General features: G+C 42.1%; 1 protein-coding gene across 3 annotated transcripts; it reads left to right on the top strand.

The window, feature by feature from the left end:
* The first annotated feature begins 6,223 nt into the window (after positions 1–6,223).
* On the top strand, positions 6,224–25,745 carry IDNK (IDNK gluconokinase). 3 transcript variants are annotated; one of them, XM_078852879.1, is made up of 6 exons: positions 6,224–6,344; positions 12,802–12,832; positions 13,248–13,334; positions 19,575–19,618; positions 21,620–21,905; positions 22,227–25,745. In XM_078852879.1, exons 1-6 carry the CDS (start codon positions 6,304–6,306, stop codon positions 22,296–22,298), a joined length of 561 nt encoding a protein of 186 aa, XP_078709005.1. In that variant the 5' UTR covers positions 6,224–6,303; the 3' UTR covers positions 22,299–25,745. The 3 variants fall into 3 exon arrangements, with proteins under 3 accessions (XP_078709005.1, XP_073201172.2, XP_073201170.2); XM_073345071.2 differs by having other exon boundaries at positions 21,620–25,745; XM_073345069.2 differs by lacking the exon at positions 6,224–6,344 and adding an exon at positions 7,815–8,066 and having other exon boundaries at positions 21,620–25,745.

The raw sequence follows: 25,745 nt of genomic DNA, 5'->3' as shown, positions 1-25,745 counted from the left end.
CGGATGCAACTCGTCCGGCCCCATGGACTTGTGCACGTCCAGCTTTTCTAAATAGTCCCTAACCACCTCTTTCTCCACAGAGGGCTGGCCATCTCTTCCCCATTTTGTGATGCCCAGCGCAGCAGTCTGGGAGCTGACCTTGTTAGTGAAGACAGAGGCAAAAAAACCATTGAGTACATTAGCTTTTTCCACATCCTCTGTCACTAGGTTGCCTCCCTCATTCAGTAAGGGGCCCACACTTTCCTTGGCTTTCTTCTTGTTGCCAACATACCTGAAGAAACCCTTCTTGTTACTCTTGACATCTCTTGCTAGCTGCAGCTCCAGGTGCGATTTGGCCCTCCTGATATCATTCCTACATGCGCGAGCAATATTTTTATACTCTTCCCTGGTCATATGTCCCACCTTCCACTTCTTGTAAGCTTCTTTTTTATGTTTAAGATCTGCTAGGCTTTCACCATTAAGCCAAGCTGGTCGCCTGCCATATTTACTATTCTTTCGACTCATTGGGATGGTTTGTCCCTGTAACCTCAACAGGGATTCCTTGAAATACAGCCAGCTCTCCTGGACTCCTTTCCCCTTCATGTTACTCCCCCAGGGGATCCTGGCCATCCGTTCCCTGAGGGAGTCGAAGTCTGCTTTCCTGAAGTCCAGGGTCCGTATCCTGCTGCTTACCTTTCTTCCCTGCATCAGGATCCTGAACTCAACCAACTCATGGTCACTGCCTCCCAGATTCCCATCCACTTTTGCTTCCCCCACTAATTCTACCCGGTTTGTGAGCAGCAGGTCAAGAAAAGCGCCCCCCCTAGTTGGCTCCTCTAGCACTTGCGCCAGGAAATTGTCCCCTACGCTTTCCAAAAACTTCCTGGATTGTCTATGCACTGCTGTATTGCTCTCCCAGCAGATATCAGGAAAATTAAAGTCACCCATGAGAATCAGGGCATGCGATCTAGTAGCTTCCGTGAGCTGCCGGAAGAAAGCCTCATCTACCTCATCCCCCTGGTCCGGCGGTCTATAGCAGACTCCCACCACTACATCACTCTTGTTGCACACACTTCTAAACTTAATCCAGAGACACTCAGGTTTTTCTACAGTTTCGTACCGGAGCTCTGAGCAGTCATACTGCTCCCTTACATACAGTGCTACTCCCCCACCTTTTCTGCCCTGCCTGTCCTTCCTGAACAGTTTATAACCATCCATGACAGTACTCCAGTCATGTGAGTTATCCCACCAAGTCTCTGTTATTCCGATCACGTCATAGTTCCTTGACATCACCAGGACCTCCAGTTCTCCCTGCTTGTTTCCAAGGCTTTGTGCATTCGTATATAAGCACTTGAGATAACCTGTTGATCGCCCCTCATTCCCAGTATGAGGCAGGAGCCCTCCCCTCACAGACATTCCTGCTTGTGCTTCCTCCCGGTATCCCGCTTTCCCACTTACCTCAGGGCTTTGGTCTCCTTCCCCCGGTGAACCTAGTTTAAAGCCCTCCTCACTAGGTTAGCCAGCCTGCTGGCAAAGATGCTCTTCCCTCTCTTCGTAAGATGGAGCCTGTCTCTGCCCAGCACTCCTCCTTCATGGAACACCATCCCATGGTCAAAGAATCCAAAGCCTTCTCTCCGATACCACCTGCGTAGCCATTCGTTGACTTTGACGATTCGACGGCCCCTACCCAGGCCTTTTCCTTCCACGGGAAGGACGGACAAGAACACCACTTGCGCCTCGAACTCCTTTATCCTTCTTCCCAGGGATATATGTGTATCATTAATGCATATGAAGTTATGAGAATTGTGTACTACGGTTGTCACTAAAACATGCTGTAAGTTGGGGGAATCAGCCAGATATTAGCTCCCCAGAGGCAACAGCAAGGAAAGTAACCAACGCCCAGGTGGGAGGCAAACAACCCATCAACAGCCATTGTCCAGCAAGGGAGCTACAATGCAATGACTCATCTGCATGAGGCCACAGCAGGGGAATTGCTCATCCTTGCTTGGAGAGACTCAGTGATGCTCACCTGACACTGAAGTGGGGGGCAAATCCAAGGGGAAGGAAAGGTCATGATAAAAGGAAGAGACATTTGCCATATTCTTCCACCTACATCTACAGACATCACCACCAAGCAACTGAAGCACTGATTAAAGGAGAGAGCCTGGCTGAAGAGTAACCAGCCAGCCTGTGGTGAGAGCATCTAAGTTTGTAAGGGCACTGAAAGTGTTAAGATCAGCTTAAAATGCATTTTGTTTTTATTTCATTTGACCAAATCTGACTTCTTATGCTTTGACTTATAATCACTTAAAATCTATCTTTATAGTTAATAAATCTGTTTGTTTATTCTACCTGAAGCAGTGTGTTTGGTTTGAAGTGTGTCAGAGGCTCCCCTTTGGAGTACAAGCCTGGTACATATCAAGTTCTTTGTTAAATTGACAAACTCATATAAACTTGCAGCATCCAGTGGGCATAACTGGACACTGCAAGATGGAGGTTCCTTGGGTTGTGTCTGGGACCGGAGATATTGGCTAGTGTCATTCGCTTGCAAGTAGCTGGGAGCAGCTTACATGTCAGACGCTGTGTGTGAACAGCCCAGGAGTGGGGTTTCTCACAGCAGAGCAGGGTAAGGCTGGCTCCCAGAGTCAGGGATTGGAGTGGCCTAGCAGATCACCAGTCCGGATGACACCAGAAGGGAACGTCACACTGACACTCTGAGTGCCTTTCCCAGACCTGAATAAGAAGTCTGTGTCGCTTGAAATCTTCTCTCTCTTATTAACCAACTTCTGTTGATTAAAGATATTACTTCACCCACCTTGTCTCTCAAGGAATCATTTGTCTGTTATGAATGATGCTATCACTTTCAAGGAAAATGTTATTGTTTTGTTGTTTGTTTCACAGTAGCAAAACTGGAGCTGGACTCAAAGCCCCCTTCCCTCTCCCTAGGCCTAATTATTTTGCATAGATATATCCTGTAAACAGCAGTTAGACCTAAGAGTTAAGTCAGAAAATATGTTGGATCATATTAAAGAAGTTCTGTATTAAAATCACAAATGACTTTGATTCCCCATTGTTTAAATTCCAGGGTATTACTAATTAAGAGGTCTCTTGGTTTTTGCTACTGTTTCTCTCCCTCTATGTGTGAAACTTGCAAGCTGCTAATTGTGTTAGTAGGTGCTAAGTCAGAGTCTGTTCTCAAAGCAATTCTTTGTAACAACAACTACTCACACAGAGAGAGACTCAAAGCAATACTCTGTAACAATAGAAACAGCATTCAGAGACTCCCTGCCCTTTTGTTGTATTCAACTCGCTTTGTTAACAATTGTGATTAAAATAGAGATTGAGGATGTTTGTGGATGGATGGTTGGTGTGGATAATAACTGAATGATCAGGGAGGTGCCAACCTAAGAATCCAGTGTCCATCGGCTGAAGAAGGCGTCAAGTGGAAATAACCAGAGGACCCTCGGAGGGCAGACTGGAATCCACGCAACAGCCTCAAGAATGGGAGAACCAAAGAACAAGATAACATCTGGCAGCACGGAGCCGTCAGGAATGTGCCATCTGCTGATTGATTCAGCAACAGCATGATGAATCAATTCCCACAGACTGGCATAGGAAGAAATTCCAATAAAAATGGACTCTAGAAAGTGAGAACTTTGGGGTCTGATTCTGCAAACCAACTTCCAGGAGCATCAGATGTGCATCTGACAAGGTCCTGCTCCCTCCTCATGTCCAGGCAACCTGGCCAGTGGCCTGGCATGAGCAATTCTAAGGCTGGTAACTATGATAACAACCTTGTAGAACCTGTGTGTGTGCGTGCGTGTGTGTGTGTGTGAATAAATATGAGATTGAATGGAATGTTATAGCTATAACTAACTGCTTACCATGCTTCTTTCTGTATTCACAATAAATGTGGTATTTTGCCTTTTCCCCTTTAATAAGATCCTGCTGGTTTTTATTTTATTGGTATAACAACACTGAGGCCCCAAATCCTGCAAGTGGCTTCATGCAGGCAGACTTCTGTAATGCAATTGTGGCTCTGTGTAGGTACAGAGATCTGCTCACAAGAGGCCAGTTGCGGGATCAAGGGCTTAAGGCTTACCATTGGTATGCTCAGCTGCTTTAAAAACAAAACACATCCTGCATCACAATTAACTGTAAACACTTCTCCAAGATCTAATTGCCTACACATTAAACCAAACAGAATTGTAGGACTCCAAAAGGATTAGCTGGCAATTTCTAATGTTATAACAGCCACTATCTCCACATTCAAACCACTCTAAGACATTTATATGAAGCCTGTCAAAGTTAATTTTGAGTGACAGGTTTGAGATATATCTAAGAGATATCCAGCACTATTTTGAGTTTTGACCAATCACCTGGCCATCCACACATTGTGTGTATAAATGTGTATTTGTCTACTTCAGAGGTCATCAGCTCCTGTGAACATAATAGACTCACATATGTGTTTCATATAGGGAAAGGCATACGCCATTTATAGGATTATCACCCTTTTGAATTTGCCATTTAAAGAGCAAGCGTCACAAGCCAGGGACCTCTATATTTTATACATAGGCTTGGAAGGATTAGAATTTTAATGTGGGCAAATGTCAATTTCACCAGACCAACAAACTGATAATCAAAACTGAAAGTGAAGCAAAGTGAGAAAAATGTTGCTTGAGAACTTATTAGAGTTTGATGTAAGGGTATTTATTTTGTTCTGAGGTTGCCAATTTGTGTTTTAACAGTTATAAAGCTTTAACTTATTGAATCTCAACAACCACTGTAATTAAATAATTGTCTGATCCCCACCCATAATTTCCTGCTATTGTAAAATTTTAAATTGACTAAAATGGAAAAAATGCTTAAAAATAAACACGGCTGTTAGCTGTCAAAATGATAAAATAAACATTGACTTCCGCCAAGCCTATTTACAAGCATCAAATACAAGCAACAACTCAGGCCTGAAGGACCCTTGGAGGCAGAAGCCCAAACAGAAATTCCCCTGTGAAAAAAAAAAAGTAATAGCACATTTTTTTTTAAGTATATCAGACACAGGAAGCCTGCTAAACAACCAGTGGGGCCACTGGACGATTGAGATGCTAAAGGAGCACTCAAGGATGAGAAGGCCATTGCGGAGAAACTAAATGAATTCTTTGCATTGGTCTTCACAGCTGAGAATGTGGCAGATTTCCAAACCTAAGCCATTCTTTTTAGGTGACAGAGCTGAGGAACTGTCCCAGACTGAGGTATCATTAGAAGAGGTTTTGGAACAAACTGATCAATTAAACAGCAATAAGTCACCAGGATCAGATGGTATTCACCCAAGAGTTCTGAAGGAACTCAAATGTGAAATTGCAGAACTACTAACTGTAGTCTGTAACATATCATTTAAATTAGCTTCTGTACCAGATGACTGGAGAATAGCTAATGTGACGCCAATTTTTAAAAAGGGCTACAGAGGTGATCCCGGCAATTATAGGCCTGTAAACTTGACTTCAGTATCAGGCAAACTGGTTGAAATTATAATAAAGAACAATATTGTCAGACATATAGCTAAACATAATTTGTTGAGGAAGAGTCAACATGGTTTTAGTAAAGGGAAATCATGCCTCCTCAATCTACTAGAATTCTTTGAGGGGGTCAACAAGCATATGGACAAGGGGGATCCAGTGGATATAGTGTACTTAGATTTTCAGAAAGCCTTTGACAAGTTCCCTCACCAAAGGCTCTTACACAAAGTAAGCTGCCACCGGATAAGAGGGAAGTATTTTTCACACAATGCACGGTCAACCTGTAGAACTCCTTGCCAGAGGATTTTATGAAGGCCAAGACCATAACAAGGGTTAAAAAAAGAACTAGATAAATTCATGGAGGAAAGATCCATCAATGGCTATTAGCCAGGATGGGCAGGGATGATGTCCCTATTCTCCGTTTGCCAGAAGATGGGAATGGTCAACAGAAGATGGATCTCTTGATGTTGACCTGTTCTGCGATCTGGCGCTGGCCACTGTCACAAGGCAGGAGCTGGAGCTGGAGGGACCCTTGGTCTGACGCAGTAGGGCTGTTCTTAGGGCAGGAAAAGGGAGGGAAGGGAAGCCTGTGCACCCTGCAAGCCAGCCTGGCCCCACGCTCGCACGGAGCAGCACCGCACAAACCTGCTCGGCAGAGAAAGGCCGCTGTGCCTTTCCAGGGGCAGAGCCGGAGGCGCGGCAGGGAGGAGGGGCGGGGCAGAGCAGAGAGACCGAGGAGGCGGGAAGGCGGCAGGGGCTGGCCACAGAGAAGGAGCAGGCAGGGCGAGAGGCTGCTGCGGCTGGGCTCGGCATGGTGCTGCTGGTGGTGATGGGAGTGAGCGGCTCGGGGAAGTAGGTGCTTTCCCCTCCCTGGGAACGTGCGCGGACCGCCCCAGGCACCGGAACCCGCCGCGGGGGAAGCTCCTCGCCTGGACGGCTCCTTCCGGGTCTCTCCTTGCGGCCGGGCGGTGGGCGGGCTCGGCTCCCCCGCGTGTCTGTCCCCGGACCCGGCTTGTCCTGAGGAAAGCGGGTGGCGGCAGCTGCCCCAGTGCGGAGTCTCAGCCTGCACCCTCCCTGGGCCTTCAGGCTGCAGCTCCAGGGCTCCCAGCATTGCCCTGGCTGAGAGGAAATTAGCTGTGAAGTGACCAGGACAGGAGAGCGGTTCCTTTTCCCCTCAGCACCCCGCGTCTTTTAAAGGGGGGAAGGGGATTTCCTCCTGGCTGTAAAGGGGAAAAGTCTTCTGAAACCTGCGCTGTCGCAGGGGCTTTGGGACAACAACGGAAGACTTAACCCAAAGGCTGCTCTGTGGCCCATAGCACTTGCCTGCGCTGTGGTCCATCTCCTGCAAGGGCACTTTTCAGTAGTTGGTGGGTTTTCATTCTTCGGGGGGGGGGGGGGGGACACAAAACCACGCCTGCACTAAGGAGACTTTGGTGTTTTACACCCACACAAGCATGGAGGGTGAGTCAGGCACCTCATTACAGTCAGAAGGTACATTTCCTTGAGCCCAAGGAGCCTACAAACCAGACTAGCTTTGTGTAATTTTCACACTGTTCCTGTGCTAGGCTGTGGTACACCTTGCACACACCATTAGTGGATTTTGTTTACTTTAGTAAAGAGTTGTCGCTGAGGGAAGGATGGCTTTATTTTTATTTCTGTACTTCGAACAATATTCAGTTTCTTCTGTTTCATCGCTATATAAACAATTTTCAAATGAATTCTAAATGGACACAATTGAGGAGTTAAGGCTAAAAGTTTCCCTTTTGTTTCCTGATATTTCAGCACACATCAGCAACTGTTCTGGTAGCTACCCATTATGCACTGTGGGGCTTATTAGGGATAACTTCGGCCTTAACAATTTCATTTAATTGCTCTTGTTGGGTTAGAACAGACCTTTGACTGTTTAACACGACTTGTGTCTACTTTGCTTTGTAGATGACACCAGTGACACTGTGGTTAGGGTGACCAGATGTCCCAATTTTATAAGGACAGTCCCGATATTTGTGGCTTTGTCTTATATAGGTGCCAATTACCCCCCACTCCGTCCCGATTTTTCACCCTTCCCATCTGGTCACCCTAACTGTAGTAGAGGGGATCTCAGATCAAGGGGCAAAGGGGGAAATCAGGTTTAGAGGGTTGAGCAGGGCCTGCCTGACCACTGTCCTCACTGCAGGAGTTCCTGAATTAGTATCATCCTAATGCTGAATTAGTATTATCCTATGCAGTGTACCTCAAAGCATAGAGACACCCCTGTGTAGCTGTGGTTTCCCCCACTAAAGGGTTTGGAGGATGACAACAGATATGAAGCATTGGCAGCAAAGCTTCTGATTTAGTGATTGGGAAGCTTTTCCCTGGACTTGTAACTAGGTAAAAAGGACCAAATAATGTGGAACTCACCGCTGTGCCTGCTCCCATCCACCTTCTTTTATTTTTTCAAATGGCCCTGAGAAGAATTTTCAAGGGTGGACTTCCTCACACAAGATTTCACACTACTCTGACCCTTGTTAGCTTGAAAAGAGCTTGGAGAAGACTTCTTTCAGAACTGAGCAGGATTTGTCTTGACTGGGATAAAAGGTGTGTTAGAACATGTTAGCTCAGGAGTTCTCAAACTATGGGTTGGGACCCCTCAGGGGGTCGTGAGATTATTACACAGGGGTCGCGAGCTGTCAGCCTCCACCCCAAACCCTTCTTTGCCTCCAGCATTGATAATGGTGTTAAACTATTAAAAAAGGGTTTTTAATTTACAAGGGGGGTCACATTCAGAGGCTTGCTATGTGAAAGGGGTCACCAGTACAAAAGTTTGAGAACCACTGTTTTAGCTAGCATCTTAGGAACTTCTGAAGAATTGGAAGAGAGACAAGAGTGTAACTTGCATGATAAATTCTCATTAGTTCTATGTAGAGGTTAAAAAGAGCAGAAAGGAATCAAAAGGAGAAAACTAAGGTATATGATTAAAAGTGGTACAAAGAACATGAATATCACAAACCAGTATATGACAGATTTACGAACATCAAACAAAGCAGAAAAAGGGCAAGTAAGAAACAGGAGAAAAAACATTTTTAGCTGAGAATAATTAATGCTTGGAATGGACTAGTAAAGGCAGCAACGGAAACAGCTATCATTAACACACCCCAAAAAAAGTTACTTTAAAAAAAATCAGTGCTATATTAGTGGTCTCCAAACTTTTTACCTCGAAACCCCCTTAACTCTGTCTGCACCCCTGCCCAAGCTGGGGCTGGGAGCAGGGCTGTGGCTCCGGGGGGTGGGGGGCACACAGACAGGGTTAAGGGGGCCGAGGCTGGGGCCACAGCTGGGGATGGGCGTGGCAGCCAGGGCATGGGGAGCGGAGCCTCAGGACAGGGTTCTGGGCCCATCAGCCGGGGCACGGGGCCAGCAGCTGGGGCCCTGGACTGGCAGCCGGGGTCCCAGACTGGCAGCTGGGGCTGGGGCCAGGGATGTGCTGGCCGCTGCTTCCCACCACTGCTTCCCACAGCTCCCATTTGTCGGGAATGGCAAACCGCAGCCACTGGGAGCTGCGGGCGGCCGTGCCGGTGGACGGTCAATGTCTCGCAGCCCGTCAGTGGACTACCCTGATGGGCCATGGGTTGCCCACCACTGGATTAGACCATCTGGTATTCCCAGGCCTCTGTCCAACATCTCTTAGAATTATAAAAAGATAGAGATTAAAGAGATTGGGTTGTCTCACTCTGGAAGTTATCATGAAAATTTATCAGCCCAGGGACCCTTCCATCTTTTACCATGAAGTAAGAAAATGACTAATATTTCATCCACACATCAAAATTACTTTCCCAAGCCAAGGGCAAGTAATGAGTTTATCTGGTCCACCCTCCTTTGAAGTGCACAATTATTTCCTCTAGTGCTTTATCCAGTTTAGTTAGTTCCACACAAATAAAGTTATCAATGAGGTTTCCACCACATCCTTTAGGAGGTTATTCCATAGTCTGATTTCTTCCTCCAGAATGAAAGTGTTTCCGATTCCCAGGATAAATTTCTTCATGCTCAGTTTCATCTTAGTACTCCTAATTATATACTCTTGAATTATTTCCCTTATATTTAATGTGGATGCATATGTTTCACAATATGGTTGGCACTGAATTCATCAATAATCCAACTCTGCATAGATACAATCACCCAATCATTTAGAATGAGGCTGTCAGCGTATGACCACAGTCAAAAAATAATCATGTCTTTACATGCTGCAGCTTCTGTTGATCTAAAAGTTAAAAGCGTCTTGTGATGGGTAAAACACTGCTGGAAGTCACTGCCAAGCTGATGTAACCAAAGACGACAACTGGCTGCTTTTCAAATAAAACAAGCGTGGCTGCAACTTTCAAAGTTTTACCAGGAACCCTGCTTTTTCTAAAATCTTAATTTAGAATAACTTTTAAAAACTTCCAATAGTGAGTCAAATTCTTTTTAGTAACTTGAATGATAATAGCTGTGTTGTGTTAAACTTAATGTGTCAGATATTATTCTTCTTTCCAATAGTACCCAAAATGTGCTAGGTGCTAGGTTTGCAAACAAAAAGGCTAAACTCCTGCCCTAAAGAGTATGTCACGTTATTATATTCTGAATATAAAGAAAATTCATTATTAGCCTAGGCTACCACATGACCAGCTAAAATTGAGCTAAAAGATGTTACCTTGGATCTACTCTAGGAAAAGGGTCAAGTTTAGATCAGGCCTAGCTAGCATGTGTTAGCTAAGCCCTACCTAAATTTGACTATTTTTCCTAGTCAAGACAAAGACTTAGGTACCAGACAACATACGTAAATGTTCTATTATGTGCTAGGCAGGGGGCATGACTGATGCCTTCAATAGCACTTTTCAGCTCCCATGGGACACTGGGAGGCCTGTGCATCCACTGCAGATGACTGAAATCAAGCAATGGATATAGTGTATACTGCTTGTTTCTGGACGATCTGTCATTTGTTCTGTTTGTTCAGCACCTAGCACAATAGGGTCTGGTCCATGACTGGAGCTCCTACGTGCTACGGTAATACAGGTAATAAATAAAATAATCATACCACCTACAATTCTTTAAAAAAAATTCATTTAATAATATTGGGTGTGGGGTGAGTTAAGAGGTGATAGTTGTACTTGTGTGTTAAAGTGAAGCACTCATCAGTTTGGTCTCATGCCACAGAATACTTAACTGAATGCTATTATGTACTATAGCTTTGCTAAAATTCAGGTATAACTAAGGCCAGTCTAATTTATTCACTAAAGATTACTTACAGGTGATGTTGCTGGTAGATGCCATGTTTGCATATCCTCAGCCTTTTAAATATTACCAGACCAGAACATTATCAAAAAGAAAAGGAGTACTTGTGGCACCTTAGAGACTAACCAATTTATTTGAGCATGCGCTTTCGTGAGCTACAGCTCACTTCATCGGATGCATGCCGTGGAAACTGCAGCAGACTTTATTTATACACAGAGAATATGAAAAAATACCTCCTCCCACCCCACTGTCCTGCTGGTAATAGCTTATCTAAAGTGATCATCAGCTGGGCCATTTCCAGCACAAATCCAGGTTTTCTCACCCTCCACCCCCCCACACAAATTCACTCTCCTGCTGGTGATAGCCCATCCAAAGTGACAACTCTTTACACAATGTGCATGATAATAAAGTTGGGCCATTTCCTGCACAAATCCAGGTTCTCTCACCCCCTCACCCCCCTCCCAAAAACCACACACACAAACTCACTATCCTGCTGGTAATAGCTCATCCAAAGTGACCATTCTCCCTACAATGTGCATAATTAAGGTGGGCCATTTCCAGCACAAATCCAGGTTTTCTCACATCCCCCCCACACAAACTCACTCTCCTGCTGGTAATAGCTCATCCAAACTGACCACTCTCCAAGTTTAAATCCAAGTTAAACCAGAACATCTGGGGGGGGGGGGGTAGGAAAAAACAAGAGGAAATAGGCTAACTTGCATAATGACTTAGCCACTCCCAGTCTCTATTTAAGCCTAAATTAATAGTATCCAATTTGCAAATGAATTCCAATTCAGCAGTTTCTCTCTGGAGTCTGGATTTGAAGTTTTTTTGTTTTAAGATAGCGACCTTCATGTCTGTGATTGCGTGACCAGAGAGATTGAAGTGTTCTCCGACTGGTTTATGAATGTTATAATTCTTGACATCTGATTTGTGTCCATTTATTCTTTTACGTAGAGACTGTCCAGTTTGACCAATGTACATGGCAGAGGGGCATTGCTGGCACATGATGGCATATATCACATTGGTGGATGTGCAGGTATACGAGCCTCTGATAGTGTGGCTGATGTTATTAGGCCCTGTGATGGTGTCCCCTGAATAGATATGTGGGCACAATTGGCAACGGGCTTTGTTGCAAGGATAAGTTCCTGGGTTATCTTGTGGGGGTGGAGGGTGAGAAAACCTGGATTTGTGCTGGAAATGGCCCACCTGATGATCACTTTAGATAAGCTATTACCAGCAGGACAGTGGGGTGGGAGGAGGTATTTTTTCATATTCTCTGTGTATAAATAAAGTCTGCTGCAGTTTCCACGGCATGCATCCGATGAAGTGAGCTGTAGCTCACGAAAGCTCATGCTCAAATAAATTGGTTAGTCTCTAAGGTGCCACAAGTACTCCTTTTCTTTTTGCGAATACAGACTAACACGGCTGTTACTCTGAAACAGAACATTATCAAGTAATCCTAACTGAATTTCTGGTTTGCTCACTTACTGTTCAATAATTCCCACTCTCTCCTCCCCTTTCCTTTCTCTCCCTGACACAGTGACCAAAGTTTTATTGGGATTTTTTTAGTTCAAAGGTTTTTTTTTTTACAGGTACAGCTAACCATACATATTGGGGAAGAGGAGGAAAAAAGTATGTAGGCAGCTTTTGCCTCTTCAATTTACAGTCCTGATAGGATCTCTGGGTTGATTTTATATGTTTAAGGATTTATCCTCATAGGAGATTATACTTATTCTTTCTATATGTTGATGTGGTAATTGAGTGTTTGTGAACATCCAGCCTGTGCTGATGTTATTATCTCTGACCACTTATGATTTGGAAACATCAGGATTATTGGGGCAGAAGGGGACTTATACTTTACTCTGAAGCATATGATTCTGGCTAAAGCTAGAGACCGGATGAGGAACTAGATGGACGACTTGTTTGAGGTACTATGGCAATTACTACATTCCTATGACCAGTTCCATCCCAAGGAGGAAAGACAACACCTCACTTCATTTTAAGGGGAAGTTAAAATTATGAAGTAATGTTTATATAGTGCTCTTCCTGTGTTCTCTTACAGATCCACTGTTGGGTCACATCTGGCAGCTAAGGTATGGTATTTTCTAACTATACTGGTTTTATTGTAATTTTACATAGGATTTTTTCCACTTCTAGCAAGTCATTGTTAGTTAAATTATAAATCTTATGTTATATGTAAATATTACCAATTTGTGAATAGTTGAATCTGTCCTGACTGAGTCAGGCATGGATAAATATCATTATATAGTGCAGTGTGAATTTAACTTATAAACAAACATGGTATATTGACTTGCTATTTTCTTCCTCTTGATTATACCTTGTATTTCTGGAAAGTGTCATTATGTAGCTGGTGAGATTCATATTGTGGTGCAGGAGTCCTACATGTATCCCACAACTGTACTTGCCAAAGTGTTCTTGATAAACAAGTGAGTTACTGTGAGCTAGTTTGTTTATGCTAAATTATACATAGTTATAATTTTTTCTTAGCTGGGATGGAAATTCTATGATGCTGATGACTATCATCCTACAGAGAACACAAAGAAAATGGCACAAGGAATACCACTAAATGACCAGGTAGTTATACTGTATATAATCCTAAAGGCAGAGAAGTCAACGTATGTTTACCTTTCTAACCATTGACATATCATTTTATAGTGAGTTATGCTTTATATAGATTAGCATTACTGCTTCCCTTGACTCTGAACCCAGGCTGAGTTTGCAGGGCTGGTGATAAGGTAGGGGAATTATTTTTTTACTTGTAAACTATTAGTTATATAAAACTATTTGTTATATAAAACTATTTTAGAATCCCCAAAATATTCCTAGTGCCTCACAAAACCAGAAGACACACTATAATTTTCCCTCTGTTGATACTCTCACCTTCTTGTCAACTGTTGGGAATGGGCCACATCCACCCTAATTGAATTGGCCTCATTAGCACTGACCCCCCCGCACGCACACACACACTTGGTAAGGCAATTCCCATCTTTTCATGTGCTGTATATTTATACCTGCCTACTTCTTTTCACTTCATGCATCTGATGATGTGGGTCATAGCCCACGAAAGCTTATGCCCAAATAAATTTGTTAGTCTCTAAGGTACCACAAGGACTTCTTGTTGTTTTTGCTGATACAGACTAACATGGCTATCCCTCTGAAACCTGTAAGATGGTGGTCTGTCCCCAGTCCCCAAAAGACCTCTGTCACAGCCAGATTCTCTTTCTAGGCACAGTTTTATTTCCCAAACATAGGTTAAAAAAAACCACAACAAAAACAGTTCTTCAGCCCTTCCTAGGCTATAACTCCCAGGGGTTTTTCCCCCTTTGCGTCTGTCAGTCCCTGCTGCTTCAGGGCCTACTGCAGAATTCTTTCTTGCCCTTTATGCAGGGCACCTCCACCCATGGCTTTCTCCCTGGAGGCCCTCTTCCCACAAGTTTCTACTGCCTCACCTTGGAGATGGGGTGGGGTAACAAATTCCTCCCTCCTCCTGCTGCTTATCCCTTTCATTACTGAAAGCCTGACTCTTTATAGTCCCAGATGCTGTCCCACCCTCCTAACTGGCCAAACTGGAAGCACTTGTTCTGGCACTGGGACCTGCTACATTTAAAGGGGCCAGACACCTATGGCAGAGACACTCTGTGATCATAAGAGTGTACATAACTGGTATTTGACATGATAAATGAGGGTCTTAAACAGACAAAAAAAGGAGCAAGGGAAGAGGAAGAACAAGGGCGACAATAGGATCAATTACTCAGTAAGTAATGCCTTGATGTCTGTTACTGGTTCAGAATGGGATTATGAAATGGACTCAGCATTGGCCAAATTTTTCTCCCATCAAGGCATTTAGTTCAGTCCCACCCTTACATTATCTTTCCCCTCTCAGATGAGATGGCAAGAGCAGCTTGCAGGAAGGATTTGAACGGGGCAGAAGACATGGCTTGGATAATAATTTGGGGGAAGGCAGCATGAAAGGAGGCCTGGAAACATGTGAGAGGAGACAAGAAGGTTATCAAGGCTGGCATCATTCATCATTAGCAAAGCAAAGGGTTGGTGGTTGCTCCGCAGGGGCAACTACTCAAAGGGGATTTAAGATGGATATAGCCACAGTTTGTTGAACTCCTTAGATTCCATAGCAAAGCTGCGTCCATCAACACAGCCACATCTTTTGCACCTGGTGTGTAAGGTGTACCAGGTGGAAGGTTGGCAGTGATTAATGCAGAATTAAGATTACATAGCTGATTTTGCTGTGTAATGACATTTGTATTTTCTAGGAAAGTTAGTGTTCCTAAATGTTTTCCCCCATCTCTGCCCTACGTGATAAACATTTACAACCTTAGCTCCAGTTTAAAAAGCTTGTTGGTGGTAATTTATTTGGTTTTTGGGGGTTTTTCCCCTGTGGAATTTTATCACATTTGTCCCAGAGAAAGATAAACTCTCATCCATACAAATAAGACACACACCCAAATGGGAGGCATCTGAGGGAAAAACAGGATCAGCAGAAATCCACTCTACCTGCCTACACACGCATACAAACAGTTAGTTACCTACTCCTAAGCATACACAGACTCTTAAGCCCCATTCTGCAAGTTGAGCCACTTGAATGGACCCCAGCACCTGTGAAGAGCTTTACAGAGTTCATTGGAAGTCTGCCCATATGAATCAGCTTGTAGGATTAGGGCCTTAGGCCTGGATCCACAAAAGTAGTTAGGTGCCTAAACCCCAGATTTAGGTGACTAAGTCCCAGTTTTGGTTCCACTTCAATCCACAAAACTCCTGCCAAACCTTGCAGGTGCCTAAGCTGACTTGGTGCCTACATTTTTAAGGTAAAAAATGCCAAGTTTCTGCCTCTGAGCATGTGCACTCTCGGCTTGACTCTAGGCATCCAGACACCTATCTCCTGCCTAAGTCCCAAAGATTCACAGATCTGGGGGAGATAGCTGTTTGTCCACCTAAGTTGCTTGTGGGGGTCTCCCTTTTTGTGTGGAGTGAGGCAGGCCCCAAATGTATTCCCTCAAAAAATGCCTTAGGTGCCTAAGCCACATTGCTTCAGGCAGCAGGTTCCCATTCACAGATCGTTTAGCAGAGCTAAGTGTCTCCCTGCAGCCTTGTCTTAGGCATCAGTCTCAGAAGGTGTAGGGCTTAGCATAAACCCCTCTGATTGGCATCTCCCCTGGACTAGTTTATGTAGTTCCTCACCTAGTATGCTGTAAAGCAGTGCTACTCAAAGTGGTGGTCCACGGACCGAGCCATCGGCTGCCGGTCTGCGCACACATTGGAAAAAAAAATTGCCAGTCGCCCACATCAGATAGTTTGAGAAGCACCGCTGTAAAGCACTTATCTCTCCCCTTCCATTGTATAGGGAGTCTAGATGCCTAATTCAGGCTTTGTGGATTGCAATATTGTTGGACCGACTTCCGTTGGTGACAGAGAGACAAGCTTTCAAGCTGCTTCTTCTGTGGGAAAAAGAGCTCCATGTGGCTTAAAAGCTTGTCTCTCTCAACAACAGAAGTTGGTCCAATAAAAAATATTACTTCACCCACATGGTCTCTCTTGTGAGTTGGAAGTCCATTACCCACCACCTGCTAAAACAATTGCTCTATAAACTCTTGTTCTATACATTCCTCCTTAAAACTATGGTTCCTTGCTCTGACCTATCTGTACACCACAAATAGATCATCAAGCTTAATTTGATAACAATGCTTAACTAGCTTAATTTGACTGAGGTTTCAACATATGAGACTATTGGCACCCAATACTTACCATACTTTGAACACACCAATCCCTTACCATATTTTAAAACTCAAATCTGCTAAGTACAGTAATACACAGAAATCCTTAGTGTATTACTGTGATCATATAATGAAGTTGCTAACAGTTTCATCACAAGTATTACATCATAATAATTCATTTTGTATTTTTGAAGTGTACCAATATCTGAATGTTTTTCTTTTCAAATTTACTTTGTATTACTTAGGGGTCTAGGGATAAGCAGATAACAATATTAGTCTTTTCATGATGATAGAATCTTGGAAATAAGCTACTTTGACACTTGAACAATTGAACTAATTCTTAACAGTCCATTATTGTCACTACAAACTCTCTCCTTTTGAGAAACAGCCTGAACAAGTGAACTGAACTGCTTTCTGGAATGTACATTTATATACATCACATACTCTTATAATAATGGCTTTACCTCACTCCACACAAGAGGTGTTTTTAATCAGTGTTCTGGTGTGTCTTATTGCACTGTGGAACAAAGAGAAGCCAAAACACAAAACATTTCAGCTGCAGGAAAAATCAGATTGAAACAGAAAAAGATCTTTGATATGATTAGGGCCCTACCATTTTGGTCAATTTCATGGTCATAGGATTTTAAAAATTGTAAATTTCATGATTTCAGCTATTTAAATCTGAAATTTCATGGTGGTGTAACTGTGGGGGTCCTGACTCAAAAGGTGGTGGTGGGGGTTTGCAAGATTATTGTAGTGGTGTCACAGTATTGTCACCCTTCCTTCTGCCTTCAGAGCTGGGCCCTTGGCCAGCAGCTGCTGCTCTCCAGCTGCCCAGCTCTGAAGGCAGTACAGAAGGAAGGGTGGCAAAACCGCCGACACCCGTCTCCCCCTTACAGCCCCTTTTTGGGTTGGGACCCCCAGTTTGAGAAACTCTGGTCTCCCACGTTAAATCTGTATAGTATAGGGTAAAAGTATACAAAAGACCAGATTTCACAGTCCGTGATGCGTTTTTCATGGCCGCAAATTTGGTAGGGCCTTAGGTATGATAGTTAGTGCCTATGAAACAGAAAAGATGGGAGTTTAGGAAATTACAACTCAGCTCTTTAAGAAGGAGATTCATAACCTCTTCTGACACTGCTGCAGGTAGACTTCTTCATGTTTATTTGCATAGAACAGCCAGAAATTGTTACGATTATTTTTGCACAAGGCAGAATTGTGATACTCTTGAAAGGAAGCATGGGGGCTGAAAAATGTTTCTAGACCCTTTTTTAAAAACTCGAGTTAATGCTATAAAATTCACAGGGGTTTGTATCTAGAGTTTTTCAGATGAAAGGCCTATACAGGGGCCTATAAATTCACTAGACAGATTAAACTACAACATACTGCACTGACATCTAATGCCATTCAGGTGGCGTGTAGCTTTCCTGCACTATACCAGTGATGTGAAATTGTAGAGAAGCCTGCTTGAAGGCACACAGTAAGGAAAGTGTTTTGCAATGGATGAACTAGCTCCTTCATTGTTCCCATGCTCCCATTTATTAAACTTACTTGTCCAACATGAGTTGGATGGACATACATTTAATACTGAGCAGTTATGGTAGAAGCAGCAGGAATCTTAAAGTTTAAATTGGATTATATTAAGAAAGCTGATCAGTCATTTTTATTATATTTGCCAAGCTCATTTGAGCCAAGTGTAGTCAGAGGACATTCCTTCAGTGAGCAAAGCTGTTGCATAAATGTGGTTATGAGTGAGTTTGTTTGTGATTACCATAGATGTAAATATGATGTAATTAACTTATCTGTGATAACTGAATTTAGGTCTGTTTTTGACTCTATGGGATAGTTCCTGAGAGCCTTATGAGTACATGTATCTGATCCAAAGCATTACACACATGTACTAAGCTGTTAGGAGAAATGGGGGGGATCACAGTTCCAGCTATTTTAGAAATGAAAACAGCTATGTGAGAATAGATTTGCTGTTTAAATTGTCAAATAAAACAAGAGGTAATTTGGTTCTTCAAAAGGTTCACAATATGCCATATCAAACCTAAAACATACATTACTACTACATACAACTTCCATTGATTCTCCTTTTCCATTCTGTATATAAAAATTCAAAGCACTTAAAGTTTTCAGTGTAGATAAAAAATCTCCCCTCTCCATCCTCCATGAAGTGGTAGCAGTTTTGGATTAGAAAATAAAAGGGGAGAAGTTGAAAATCTGGTTGCTTGGTGCAATGTTACATTATTTATAAACTACATACTGAAGGAAATAGGGGTCTTCTAGAAGAAAGCTTATGTGATCATATCATTAGAGATGGGATCATAATGCATAGACACAAGGGTAAGAATTAAGATTGCACAAGCAACCTATCTGGTGTTTCTTAACTTTCAGTTGCTGGACTTTGCAACCTAAACAAATAGGGTTTTTTGTTTATATGTAAAATATAGTATATATACATACTGACAGGCATAAAATCATGGATCTATAGCAGAATAGTATAGACTGAATTTTTTAATCTATTCAGTTTTCAGTTAATGGAAACAAATGTTAATAATTCATATTCGTTTTCTGTGTTGGTGTTTTATTCTGTTCTGCTCCAGTACTTTATTTTTGCAAGTAATGGGTTTACACAATTTAGATATGCTTTTGTTTTTGTAAATTTAAATGAAAAGTTTTATACGTTAGCCTTGAATGTAGAAACAGATACTGGATCAGTTTGCTAATGTGACTGCAGGGGAAAAAACGTTGGTCTGTTTGCCTCCCCACACCAAAGAAGGATTGAAAAAGATTCACCCAGTTTTGTATTGCAAGTTAACTGCTATGTAGATTTCAGAGTAACAGCCGTGTTAGTCTGTATTCGCAAAAAGAAAAGGAGTACTTGTGGCACCTTAGAGACTAACCGATTTATCTGAGCATAAGCTTTCGTGAGCTACAGCGCACTTTGAGCTGTAGCTCACGAAAGCTTATGCTCAAATAAATCGGTTAGTCGCTAAGGTGCCACAAGTACTCCTTTTCTTTTTGCTATGTAGATGTTAGACAATTTAAATACATACTTTCAGCTAACTTGTTTTGTTTCTAGGACAGGATTCCATGGCTTTGCAAATTACATGACATATTAATGAGGTAAGAGAACCTCTGACTTGCAGAGTGATTGCATCTGTAATGATTATTGGCTAAAGACTAAAGCAAGAGGTTTTTTTCAGTTGCATTAGTGGGGATAAGTATGTAGTATTGTAAAAATATTCTGCAGTCAGTAAAACCATTCTGTATTCATTAGTCTCTGAAATACTTTAATACTTACAATAACAGTAAGGAAACACCTAAATACTACTACTTGATGGAACTGTTTGGGGATGAGAGTTCTTTCTTCGTTGTCTATACAAAGATTTTTACATTTCAAGGATCCAGTTCCGTAATAAGTTTGACACCAGTTGGCTCTAGAGGGCACACTGTATAAACTTAAGGCATTTTAGAAATTTTGCCCAAGTGACTGAAGCATAAGTTCCATTGACTTTCAATGAGATTTAGGCTCTTAAGTACCTAAGTCACTTCTGAACATATGATTAGGCTCCTAAGTTACTTACGTGTTTTAGAAAATTTTATCCTTAGTCTCTTACCCCAGATGACTCACTTGCCATTGAACTTTGCAGGATGTACCCTTCCTAAATAGTGATCCTAGCTCAAATATTTAGATGTTAAAAAAAAATGGGACAAATAATGCACAAGTGATTTCATGAGGCTTGGGGGAGAGAAGAGTCAAATCTGGAACTTTAAATTTCTACATTTTAAATTTGCATGCATTTATTCACAATGGCAATCACCCTCCTCTTCCCCCACAGACAATTACATACATTACAGTAACAAGTCGATGATCCTCATCAGTAAAGATGGGTCTGAACCAAAATCTGGATTTAGGTTTTACAGCAATTACCCTTCTCTGCTTCTCAGTTGCATACTCAATATATTCTCCATCCTGATGATTCATTTAAGTATCTCGATGAGATAGAGACAGGAAAAAGGAGCTTTCACATTCCACACACGTGCTGCTTCTCAGGGGGGCAGGAGGCTGCTGAGCTCCCTGGATTAAGTGAGGGATATAGTTTCTTTTAAGAAGGGTCAGGGAAGACACGGAATTCAGAAATAATGGGATAACCTTGAAAGGGCTAGCCCTGCCTTAACCAAGAGTCAATGACTCTTACTGCACCCTGCAAGTAACAGGGTCCAAACTGGCTTTTTGCCTTTGGAATTTAAATCACAGAATTGCCTGTGTATAATAGAGGGCAGTAACATTCGTTTACTACTACGTATAATGTGTTCACAAATTTGACTGCAGAATATGAGTTTATTTTTTTCTTTTGCACATCTCAGTCATCAAACCTGTATGTTCATTTATGGTATCTAATGCCAAAACTAACTAGAAGGCAGGATTTGAGATTTCCAGTGTAACAAGCGCCAATGTTGTCTGATTACCTGAAGCTTTAAAGGACCCTTGCCAGAGTAAAATGAAAGAATTATGCAAGTTTATTTATGTTAATTTCACTAAATCCAACCCTCCAGAGTAACTATTAAAAGACCCAGGATATATATAGAGTTCCCATTATTGTTAACAGTAGTAGAATGGCTAATCCAAACAATTTAGTTCAAAATCTTCAAAAACTGAAAATGGAACTAGTTAAGAAAAGTACGTATTGTTCAGGATAGAACTGTACTCTAGACAGACCCTTATAGTCAGCTGGTAGGTGGGGCAGGAGAGTGCCTCATGCTGTCCAACAATCATACTTCTCAGCAATTAAGGAGCAGGGCTGATGGCTCTCTCTTTGGAATCTAATTACGCTTCCACATTTGGGAAGATGGTGGCCATTATGAAGGCTCCAGATGATGGAATGTTAAAGGGACACTGGGTGAAATCACATTTTTAAAAAGCAAGCGTCCTTACCTGTGTTAGAGATTTGACTTCAGAGTCTTGTTAAAATGAGGACAAAATCCTTACCACCTCTTCTTTGTGAGGCCGTGTTTGGTTCCCCACCTTACCATCTATTGAGAACAATCAGTCAGTGTTTAATACACCAAATATGGGCATGATATTATTAAGTTATTGCTATTGAAATTTTCTTCTCTTGATAGAGAAGAGTCAGCTGGACAAAGTGTGATTCTGGCCTGTTCGGCTCTGAAGAAAATGTATAGACACATATTAGTAAGTGGACGGGATGTTGTGTATTCTAAGGGTGATCAGCTAGAGGAACAAGGAGATACTGCCACAGGGAAGGTCCTTTTTATCCATTTGGATGGATCTATGGAACTCATCGCCAGACGCCTGGAGAAGAGGAGAGGACACTTTATGGCACCCGAACTACTACAGTCTCAGTTTGATACGCTAGAGCCTCCGTCAGCACCAGAAAACTTTATCACTGTGAGTCTGGAAAAGTCTGTTTCTGAAATAGTGTCTGAAATTGAGAAATCTCTTCACTTAAAGAAATGCTTTTCCAGAGCAGTCTCTGAATTAGATGCACGTTAATACTTTTAACCATGTCATATTTGTGGAACAGCATTTTGCTTGCTTTCTCAAGTTAACCAGCACGGTTTGCAGTATTAGCTTCATTGGCTTGACATACTTTAAAGGGACTGGAACACTACTATTACTGATGTTTTCATTAAGACCTGTTCAAATCTGGAGATACAGTTTTCAGAAGTGACTGGTCTTTGCCTAACTCTTTGTTCATTTAAATCACAGGCGAAACTCCCATTGGCTTTGATAGAAACAGGAGCAGCTCAACACCGAGTGCTTCTGACAAACCCACCCTAGGGATTTAGACAGAACATGAAAATCTCAACAAATTTAGCTTTCACTTTTTTCCTGCCAAAACACAGAAATTGGCCACAGTCATCACCACTGATATTTAAGTGTTGAATAGACACTTGAAAGGTGAACATCCTTTTAAGAGGAGGCAGAGTTCTCTAATAGTGCAGACGGGCAGGAGCTGGGACAGCACAGTTCAGGTCCTGACTCCACCATTAGCTCCATGCCTGATCTGGAACAAGTCACAACCTCTCTGTCTGTGTCCTCATCTGTGAAAATAATTGCCGACCTCACAGGGGTATTGTGCGACTTCATTGATTCTGACTTAAACACCATGAACTACTGTGGGAAAGAGAGGGCTATGTAACTGCAAAGTATTATTCTACCTAAATCTTTAACAATAAACTAAGTAGCACTGTACTGACTGTGATTTAGTCTTTCATATGCCAAATATACACACAATGAAACAGGAAAGAGAATGACTCAGCCAGTGAGGTAAGATTTATATACCACTGGGTTCATCAGTTCAGAACTGATGGATGTTCCCTCCCTTCAGCTTGACTGGCAGGCAGCTGTTCAACATGACTTTTTCTGGCACCCTCCACCTGCTACCGTAATAGCCTCACTCTAGCCTCTAATGCTCAAGCTGTATCACAAAGCCTGACTTTCGCTGTAATAAAAATTCAGAGCTGGTGTGAGGAAGAGCCATGGCGAAACTCCCCTAATAAGGGAGAATCCCACTTCAAGTAGGTGGCTTGCACATTGCTCCCCACAGACAGTCTTTGGATTTCATAGATACACACAAGCAATTAATCATATTATTTTCAGTGTCCCTCTGCAACTGAGCCAGTGAATTAAGGTTCTTTGTTAGTCATTTAAAAACGTACACACCAGAGGCCGCGCTCCCTATTAGAGTACTTAGATTCAGATGTAACTGTTCTTAAAAACTTGTTTACTTTCTCTTCAATTTGTAATGCTTTGTAGGTATTAAAGTCCTTATTAAAGTTAAGACTATACAACTACGGCCTTGAGTAGTCTTAGTGGAGACAATGGACTCCTCCTGTGTAAAGATATACTCATACATACGTGTCTGCAGGATAAGGGCCTAGGACAGCAACATACAATCATTACTCTCAATCCAGTATATTCATGGCCAGTCTATTAAACAAAACTATTAAATGACAACAAAAACCCTCATTAGAACAATAAGATAAAAAAATTTAAATATACTTGGAAAGTTTTGCATAAGAAGTCACTTACATAATGCACAGAATTTAAAGAATATGCAAGTGTGTTTAATTTATATATATGTTTAAAATACCCTTTAACCATAGCTCAGTGAATACTGGTCTGGACTTCCCATACTACCTGAAACCAGCCCTCCACGTTGGTATCTACCTCTTTGTTTTAACCTTGTAAGTCATCACAGGATACATTTTCTATGAGAGATGCTCTTCAAGAGAAGTAATATTGTGAAGAACCTTTCTGATATATTGCTGTGTATATATTACCCCCATTAGTACTCTCATCCCAACTTAGGACCTTGATTAACGCGACTAGCTCACTCCTTTTCAGGCAAGGATGGTGGTGTTCAAAGACATCTTTGGGGAAATTAATCCAATCATTAGCTGGGTTACCAGTTAAAAATGTGTTTATAGCTTTTTCTAATAGAAGTTAGATTTGCTCTTGTGGTACACCAAAGAAATACCAACATTGCCTCCTTGGAACAATGCTATGAATGAGCTTTGGGGACAGCAGTGAGAGAGAACTCCTCTTTACCAGACAAATCAAAAACTGATAACTATCTGGTGGGTATTTTCCCTATAAGTGACACAGCCAAAAATCAGACTGCAACAGACTGATCCATTTCTTTCTGTACTACTGTCTTGTATAAAATGCCCTTAAACCTATTTAATCCAACATCTGTATTCAAACTGTTTGCTTCAGTGTGAAAGAGTCCTGGACTAATAGCCAATTCATTTCAGATTACTTTTTGCACATCCTTCTTGTTTGTTATAAGAGAAACAAATTAGAAGTGGGCCCCAATTATAAGATTATGGTTCAGTGCATCACATTGAAATGGCCAAATGCAACATTCCCAACACATATTCAGGTATTGTTGAGACCTAGAGTCTGGTTCATGCCAGCATTAAATTCAGGTAAATGGCACCCTCTTGTGGTGATTCCACTAGGTCAGATCTACATTTAATAAAGTCACAGTTCTCCCAATACATGTACCCAGTGCAGTTCTACAGGCAAAAGGCTTACTCTACCTACTACTGCACAGTGTTGAAGTTGTGCTTGGGTTTTATCAAGTGTGGGCCAAAAAAACAAAACAAAAAAACCCACCCCAATCACACAATTCAGGACATGTATCTGACATACTACTTGGAAACCAGTTACATCACATCACATAGTATATGATCAAAAGTGAAAATTAACCCTCAGCCCTTCCCACCCAAAAACTATATTGGCTAAGATTTTTAAATGAATACCTAAAGTTAGATTCCTAAGCATCTACATAGGCACCTAGATATAAGTGGCCTGATTTCCAGAAGTGCTGAGCACCCACAGATTCCACTGAAGTCTTGGATTCTCAGAACCTTTGAAAATCAGTCCTCTTTTGTTTAACCCTATATTTAGGCACCCGCATTTGAAAGTCTGAACAGCTGTCATTATTCCAACAAAATGTTCTTTTTAATTACAGTCCAGCTCAACCCCTGAGGTCTGAGGCCTTTTTTCTGCAGCTATATTAGGAGAGCAGCAGCCATTAGCCAAGAAGCAGAAAGTCACATCCTCATATTCCATCTAAATTACATCAAAACAATGTAATATTGGGCTGTTATGAAGGGGTGCCTCCTAATAGTATCCACCATCACAAAATAAGCTGGGAATCTCTTAAAATGGTTAAAGAAAACTTTGTTTGATGGCATGCTGTCTGGCAACTGATCAACAGTTAGGGTGTGAAATCTCTGCTTCTTTATTGTTTTGCCTTTATGGTCCCTACCTCTCTGTTGTTTATCTGAATGGTCTCTGTCTGGTTCTTTGATTGTTTCTGTCTGTTGCATAACTAATTTTGTAAGATTTAAATCAACCAGGGTGGTGGGGTATGTTTGGGTAAAGAATTGTTTTTACAATATATTAGAAAATCGTTTAGTAAGCTAAGCAGGACTCAAGTTTCAGTATATAAACTGGGAGCCAAAAGGAAGTTACTTGGAACCAACTCCAGGACACAGCCCCAAGATCAGAGCTGCCAGACCTCAACACCCTGCCAATCACACCATGCAGAAGCTGGAGTCCCCAGATGACCTGATCCTGACTGGCCATCAGGAAAAGTTCATCTGCCTTATTAAGAGTTGTGAGCATTATATGCTTAGCGTGTGCATTCTGTTTTGGTGACTGTTAATAAATAGAGGTTAAGGATATTACCGCGTCAGGCTCTTTCACTAATAA

This window comes from Lepidochelys kempii, chromosome 5 (genome assembly GCF_965140285.1).
Source record: "Lepidochelys kempii isolate rLepKem1 chromosome 5, rLepKem1.hap1, whole genome shotgun sequence".
NCBI classification, from domain to species: Eukaryota; Metazoa; Chordata; order Testudines; family Cheloniidae; genus Lepidochelys; species Lepidochelys kempii.
Note: the sequence above shows the minus strand (reverse complement) of the source record. Positions and strands in the feature narration are given on the sequence as shown.

Excerpts from the sequence above, each read along its gene's own strand:
- IDNK (XM_073345069.2), top strand. The coding sequence starts at position 7,930 with ATGGCCCTGAGAAGAATTTTCAAGGGTGGACTTCCTCACACAAGATTT. Across the intron at positions 8,067-12,801 it reads TGTCTTGACTGGGATAAAAG|ATCCACTGTTGGGTCACATC; the intron begins GTGTGTTAGAAC and ends GTTCTCTTACAG. Across the intron at positions 13,335-19,574 it reads GAATACCACTAAATGACCAG|GACAGGATTCCATGGCTTTG; the intron begins GTAGTTATACTG and ends TTTTGTTTCTAG.